Genomic DNA, 7,693 nt, shown 5'->3' with positions numbered 1-7,693 from the left:
TTAAGTGGGTTTCTTAATGATTATTTAATACTTTAAATGTATTTAAGTGGGGTTAAGAACTCTAGTTAAGAAACTTCCATTTTGAACGGTCCAATGAGAGTTTCTTAATTAGAAGTTCTTAAAAAAAAAAATTTAGATAAAATTTATTTATTAAATAAAACATATTAAAAGATAACATTTAAAACATTGATATAAAAAACATAAAAATAAAGATTCGTGATAGACAAATACATCAACGGTTCAAAGCTGATTTGGTTGAACATTTATGGAGTAATTTTGGATGTGATGAAGACAACAACTGAGTTCAGAATGTTTCTTTCAAATTATTCTCGATTATTCTACTAATCTTTATTTTTATGTTTTTTATATCAATGTTTTAAATGTTATCTTTTAATATGTTTTATTTAATAAATAAATTTTATCTAAATTTTTTTTTTTTAAGAACTTCTAATTAAGAAACTCTCATTGGACCGTTCAAAATGGAAATTTCTTAACTAGAGTTCTTAACCCCACTTAAATACATTTAAAGTATTAAATAATCATTAAGAAACCCACTTAAGGACCATGGGATAATTATGCTAACGTGCTCGCTTCTCTATCCTTCAACGGGCTAAACGTTCGTATTCTACCGCTTTACATAATTTTGGGAGGAGGGGAGGGAGGTATTCACATGTCGTTTCATGAATCAATACCTGAAAAATCATTTTAACCATGATCTAATCATTTGCACGTAATTTTTTCGGATGTTTGCTGACTAGCCTTTAAGGATCGCTAAACACCAAATGTAAGTAGGTTGGTAACATATATAAAAAGGAATACCAAAACCCATGTTCTGAATAATTTTTGTTTCCATCCAAATTACTTTATAAATAAATAGTATTTTTTTTTGTCAGCAAATAAATAGTATAATATGTACGATTGCATATATAGTTGTCTTGCCTTTTTGTAATTTGTTTCCTCTTGCTGTTCTGTTGTCCTATTTTTTTTTTTTCAACTTATTAATGGGTCACAACAGGCCGGCCCAGTTGGCTCATCAACTTCACCGCAAGAGGTGCGGGTCGAACCCGAGATGTCTGGGAGATTGACGTGGTACGCAGACCACCTGTCCTAGAAGCTCCCGGCGTTGTCCTATTTTATTTTATTCGTACGTACTTTGGTTTTTTGTTTTTCTATTGTCAGGAAATGTACAAAACAAATATCTAAAAGCCAAATTGACTTTACCTACCCATGTGATCGAAATTCTTAGTTGTCTTGCTTGTCTTGCTTGCAGCAACGTTTACAACTTCTGCATACTTGTCGAAATTAGTGGGCTTTGACTAGTAAACAATTAACACTATCAAAAGAACAATAATAAAAATAAAAGGCGTAACTGAGAATAAAGTTTACTGGTCTGCTTTACCAAAAAAAAGTTTACTGGTCTTTTGACCCAAAAAAAAGGTTTACTAGTCTGAAAACAAGATCTGATTAGTCGAAAATTCAGTATCACGTACATTACGGCAAGTAAGCCAAAAAGTCAAAATAATATGCTTCTCTTGTTCTGCTTGTGAAATTGCAACCAAAAAAAAAATGGCCAATACTTTATTATTATTTTACTTTTTCTTTGAACAAACCACAATTTGATGCTTAAAGCTCCGATGTTTAGGGAATACAATGCTGATTTCGCAAGAGAATCAGCTTCAGCATTCATAAATCTAGGGATATGCTTAAAGGAAATAGAAACAAAGGATACAGAATGCTTTGGATGTCGATGTGCCTTTCCTTCGGAGATGAGTGTTTTCGAGTCAGACCAGAAGGTGACCAGTACTTTATTAATCATGTTAATAATCGACTGGTGTGTTCTTGAAGGTCAGACTATTTAAAATATTTTTTATATGCGTCAGTTATATAACCTTGAGAAAAACTTAAACTAAGACGGTTTAAATACATTTGTGCGACTAAAATTTACTTTTTTCTGTAAATACTTTTCATTACTAAAGTTTTAAAGGAAATTACAACTGATCCAGCATGATTATAGCTCTTGAAACCTTCAGAGGAATTACATCTCTGGCATTTTACAAAACAAAAACAAAAGAATGAGCTAGAAAGAAACTACCTAGTTTAAACCATTGCCTTAAAAGTTGACTCCTCCACATTTAACTTTGTTCAGAGCTTCGAGCAGTTTTGGCAGGTTTTGAGGGCGAGGCCATACACTTGACGTAGTAAAACATAAGCTTGTGTCACGCCCTATACATTCAATATATATCATTACATCATTAATATAAATACGACGAAACGTTGTCGAAACATGTCATGGAAATTGACAATAATGTAGTTCGACGATTAGCAAAAAGAAAGTAATTCGAGGGGTTTTACATTTCCAATGTAAACTGAAGAAGTAGAGAGCAACGGATAAGTTTACAATGCAAGTAGTTTTGTGTAAAATCACAAAGATTAAAAAGATTATTATGTTTTAAAAGATATTGTATAATAAATAGGTTGAATATAATTTAACCAATCAAAAATAAGTCTATTTAATTTGATTATTCACATTATATTCAATAAATGTAAGAGTTACCTAGAAATATCAAAACTATTTACATTTTGAAACAAATTTTTTTTTTTAAAACTATTTACAGTATGAAACGGATGAAGTACTAAAAAAGCATGGAACTACGTACAGTTTACGAATAATTAATTATCCGTATATAAAAATAAGGGATGATAGTCAACTTTTTGTTTCCATATCGTAATCAATAGCCCCACAGATACAACGTACTTTTCGAATAACATTGTTTGATTATCATCTGACACATGAATATTATCTTACAGCCATTTGACGTACAGTATGCTTTTAATTATCAATAAATACATAGATTTCCACTAAAGTTTGTTCTGGATAATATTAAAATGTTACATTCAATTAGATCAATGCATTCATGTGAATGGAAAGGCTGTCACGAGTCACAAAAATGTTATTAAGGTATCAAATGCTGACCTCAGATTTTGGATAGAGGTTGACAATTAAGCATCACTTTAAAATTTCAAAGGATAAAAGTAAATAAAGAGCTTTTCTGCTTTCAATTTTTTTTTATGACCATGGTATCCGAAGCCTCGAAAGAATCTGACTAGCACCAATGACCGTCTACCGGAACTTAGCCGGAGAGGGTTAATGATTACCCCATGTAAATCTCAACAGTGACCAAATGTTAGCAGACTTCTCAGTATTGGACTCGAAGGTCCCTCAAGATAATCACTTTCCGTACTCGAACTCATAATTTCCCAGGTTGAGTTCAATCACTGGACCACTAACACGTGATTAAAATAATAAGATTTAATAATTTAATTAAGTTTTAATATTTTATTAAAAATGAATTATTTATAAATTGACAGATGTAATGAGATTCTTCTCATGATTATTATTAAGTTTCTTATTTTAAAAAATTATCTTACTTTTTATTTTTATTTATTTATTTGTAGGTATATCTATTAGAGTTCAACTAATGTAGAGGCTCTAGAAATACTCATTAGGTAGAAGCAGTCTACCCAGTTTTTGAAACAGATTTGGAATGTAATTTCAAAAGGAAATAAAATCTTATCAAAAATCTTATCTGATTTTAATGACAAAAAAAAATCTTATCTAAAATAAAAATAGTAGCGGTCTTCTCTGTCTATTGACCCAGTTTTGCGGTCGTCTACTAATTTAGAGCCATAAAATCAATTAAAAATATCTGTCTTTTAGAAAAAGTGTCAAAGAGAAAACAAAAATAGATTTAGTTGAGTCAAAATTGTAGTTCTACTACACAAATGTGAAGAGTGTGTTTATTTTAACTTTTTGTGTAATAGTGTAATTATTTACTCTTTTTTTTTTGTCGAATAGTGTAATTATTTACTCTTTTTTTTTTGTCGAATAGTGTAATTATTTACTTTGCAGCTTTATTCTTCACCTAACGTCAGAGCATCTCTAGTGGTAAAGTTCATTTTTTCATCTTTTTTTTTGTCAACCATTTTTTCATCTAAAAATAAAAAGATATGTTCACCGATAGTTTACTTCATTTTTTTCTTCAAAAATAAATATTCTAAATATATTTTTTTCAGTTTTATCATTATTTATCAATAACACTTTTTACTTTTACTAGTTTACTAATTTTATCTAATCATTTTATTTTAACGATAGCTCGCCACAATTGCTAATTACTATAAAATAAATATTATCATATCATATAATTAGTACACATAGCATAAATAAATAACCCAAAAACATTAGATTTTATAAAGAAGTATGAGATGTATATTTTTCTCACATATTGTTCAGAAGATTGAAATGAGCTTCTTGATCTTTAATTTTTCTAAATCAAGCCAAAAATTCTTAAAAACGAATATTATCATGTTTTTAGTATATTTAATATTTTAAATTGATTGACTAAAAATAATAATATAAAAACTTTAAAATTAAGTTGGTAATATTATCTCTTATAATTTATTTAAGTAAAAACTAAGAACAAGTTAAATGATTAATCTATAATTAAAAAAATGTATCTTTAAAAAATGAAGAAGTGAATAATATTTCTTCAAATTTAAAAAAATACTGTTCAATTCTTAAAAAAAAATGAAGAAATGAAGTACCAATGAAAAAAAAATGAAGTAAAAAGTAGAAAATGAAGCACTGCTCTGGTACTTCATCTAAACACAATGTTATATTTAATAAAAAATCAATAAATAAAAACTATTAAAAGACACGAGATTTATGGAAGAAGATTAGATCCAGAGCAATGGCACAAGTGGGTAAGAACGAGAGAACAGCTGTTCTTCTCCTTCATTCTCACCTCCAAGTCAGCTGACAGTTAGTTACTTCTAATCCTATAAATTTCAACCCTTCTTCTCCATTTTCATAATCATATCGTTTCTTGTCTCTTCTTGACCTTTCTTCTCCAAATCCTTTTCGGACAAGATCTACCACAGGTAAATAATTGTCTGAAAAAAAAGAAACAAACACAAACACCAAGAAGAAGAGGATAACAAGATCTGCTCTGTTTTTGTTTCCTCTGCGTGAAACAGAAAAGTCAACACTGAGTTTCCACGGCGTCGTTTTAGCAAATCGGAGAAATGGCCGGAGGGTTCGTCAGTCAAACGCCGGGAGTTCGTAACTATAACTACAAACTCACACCGAAAGTGTTCGTAACATGTTTCATCGGTGCTTTTGGTGGTCTCATCTTCGGATACGATCTCGGGATCTCAGGTTTTTTTTTCAAGTCTTGTTTCTTCTTTGACCTAACCTAGGAGATATCCAGTGAGTAATTTTAGGGCTTTTCGTTGCTTGTAGGAGGGGTAACCCAAATGGAGCCATTCTTGGAAGAGTTTTTCCCTTACGTGTATAAGAAGATGAAGAACGCACACGAGAACGAGTACTGTCGTTTTGATAGCCAGCTTCTCACTCTCTTCACTTCGTCTCTCTATTTAGCGGCTTTGGTCTCTTCCTTGTTCGCTTCCACGATAACCCGAGTCTTCGGAAGGAAATGGTCCATGTTCCTCGGTGGTCTCACCTTCTTCATCGGCTCTGCTTTCAACGGCTTTGCTCAAAACATCGCCATGCTTCTCATCGGTCGTATCTTGCTCGGTTTCGGAGTCGGATTCGCCAATCAAGTAAGTTCTAAAAAACAGATAAGTTGATGAAGAAGCAACAAGAACGCTTTTATTAATCAAGTTTTTGTTTTGGTTTCAGTCAGTTCCTGTCTATCTGTCGGAAATGGCTCCTCCGAATCTAAGAGGAGCGTTCAACAATGGGTTTCAAGTAGCGATTATATTCGGTATCGTTGTCGCAACGATCATCAACTACTTCACCGCACAGTTGAAAGGTAACATCGGATGGAGAATCTCACTAGGGTTAGCTTGTGTCCCTGCGATGATGATTATGATCGGAGCTCTGATCCTTCCCGACACTCCCAACTCTCTCATCGAACGTGGCTTCACCGAAGATGCCAAGAAAATGCTCCAATCTATCCGAGGAACCAGTGAAGTCGATGAAGAGTTTCAAGATCTCATTGATGCGAGCGAGGAGTCTAAGCAAGTGAAACACCCGTGGAAGAACATCATGCTTCCTCGTTACAGACCGCAGTTGATAATGACTTGCTTCATTCCTTTCTTCCAACAGCTTACCGGAATCAATGTCATTACGTTTTACGCTCCCGTTCTGTTTCAAACCTTAGGGTTCGGTAGCAAAGCCTCGCTCTTGTCGGCTATGGTAACGGGAATCATCGAGCTCTTGTGTACCTTTGTCTCTGTTTTCACGGTTGATAGGTTTGGAAGAAGAGTCTTGTTCCTCCAGGGAGGTATCCAGATGCTTATCTCTCAGGTAACAAATAAACCCTAACCCTAAACTCACTTTCTTGAGAAACACGCGATCTCTTGAATGCCATCATGTGTGTTACAGATTGCTATTGGAGTCATGATCGGAGTCAAGTTTGGAACGGTTGGAACAGGGAACATAGGGAAAACAGATGCTAATCTGATCGTGGCGCTGATCTGCATCTATGTAGCGGGTTTCGCCTGGTCGTGGGGACCGTTGGGATGGCTGGTACCTAGTGAGATATCTCCACTAGAGATCCGATCAGCAGCTCAAGCCATAAACGTAGCGGTCAACATGTTCTTCACATTCCTTGTAGCTCAGCTCTTCCTGACTATGCTCTGCCACATGAAGTTCGGACTATTCTTCTTCTTTGCGGTGTTTGTCTTTATAATGACGATATTTATCTACTTGATGTTGCCTGAGACGAAGAATGTGCCCATTGAAGAGATGAATAGAGTTTGGAAGGCACACTGGTTCTGGGGAAGGTTTATTCCTGATGAAGCTGTTGGTGTTAGTGCTGCTGAGATGCAGCAAAAGTCTGTATGATGATGAAAATGTTTTCTTTGGGCAAAAAGACTTGTGAGAAAATTTGAAATGAAAATGTCAAAATATGCTTATTCCTGAAAGAAAGCTGCTCTGCTCTTTGATGCATAGACTTAGCATATTCTTTCCTTATTCAATGTCTTTGTTGTAATCGTAATTTGGACCTAAGAAAGCTACGAAAACTAAAAAATATTCAAAAAAGGAAATCAGTTTGTCTTATGTTTTTGAACTCTTACTTAACATTTCTGTGATTCTTTGTTTGAGAAAATGAGTTGTAATGCTAAGAAACCAGTAATAGTCATCAGTAAAATCAAGAATAGTCTTACATTTTAAATATTTTATTTAAGAACCGGTTTTTAGCTTTTAAAAGTTAAGAGACGGGTTCTTATATCCCGCTAAGAACCTCCTACCTTAAAAACTCTCCATTAATCATGCTCTAAGTTTCTATTGTTTTTAAAAGAGATTAGGATTTGTTTCATGACAGGTTTCAGTTTCTGATATTATTGTCCACAGTAGGTTGAATAAAAAATACTCTACAGAAAGGATTTTTTCTGCTCTTTTATGTGAAAATGCAAAAATCAATAAGAAGACAGGTCTGTAAGAGAAACTTTCTAACAAACAGTCAAACATGTCCATGATATTTGGTATCAAACATTAATCAACTCTTGTTACTAGCTAACTACTTCCCCTTATCCTAAGATCAAGAAAGATAAGGTAAAGAAGTTATTACACAACACAACACGCAACATTTAATCCAATCCCTAGTTAGGTCACTACATTGTCTATTTAAAAAGATCAAAAAGGTGAATCAACTTTTTGAGTTTTTAG

General features: G+C 33.1%; 1 protein-coding gene across 1 annotated transcript; it reads left to right on the top strand.

Annotated features, from left to right (window-relative positions):
• The first annotated feature begins 4,703 nt into the window (after window positions 1–4,703).
• LOC106295509 (sugar transport protein 4) lies at window positions 4,704–7,071 on the top strand. The gene is made up of 5 exons (XM_013731431.1): window positions 4,704–4,938; window positions 5,035–5,215; window positions 5,300–5,619; window positions 5,699–6,328; window positions 6,407–7,071. Exons 2-5 carry the CDS (start codon window positions 5,083–5,085, stop codon window positions 6,866–6,868), a joined length of 1,545 nt encoding a protein of 514 aa, XP_013586885.1. The 5' UTR covers window positions 4,704–4,938; window positions 5,035–5,082; the 3' UTR covers window positions 6,869–7,071.
• The last annotated feature ends 622 nt before the right edge of the window (window positions 7,072–7,693 follow it).

The sequence above is a fragment of the Brassica oleracea genome, chromosome C5 (assembly GCF_000695525.1).
Source record: "Brassica oleracea var. oleracea cultivar TO1000 chromosome C5, BOL, whole genome shotgun sequence".
Lineage (NCBI taxonomy): Eukaryota > Viridiplantae > Streptophyta > Magnoliopsida > Brassicales > Brassicaceae > Brassica > Brassica oleracea.
Note: the sequence above shows the minus strand (reverse complement) of the source record. Positions and strands in the feature narration are given on the sequence as shown.

Excerpts from the sequence above, each read along its gene's own strand:
- LOC106295509 (XM_013731431.1), top strand. The coding sequence starts at position 5,083 with ATGGCCGGAGGGTTCGTCAGTCAAACGCCGGGAGTTCGTAACTATAAC. Across the intron at positions 5,216-5,299 it reads ATACGATCTCGGGATCTCAG|GAGGGGTAACCCAAATGGAG; the intron begins GTTTTTTTTTCA and ends CGTTGCTTGTAG. Across the intron at positions 5,620-5,698 it reads GAGTCGGATTCGCCAATCAA|TCAGTTCCTGTCTATCTGTC; the intron begins GTAAGTTCTAAA and ends TTTTGGTTTCAG.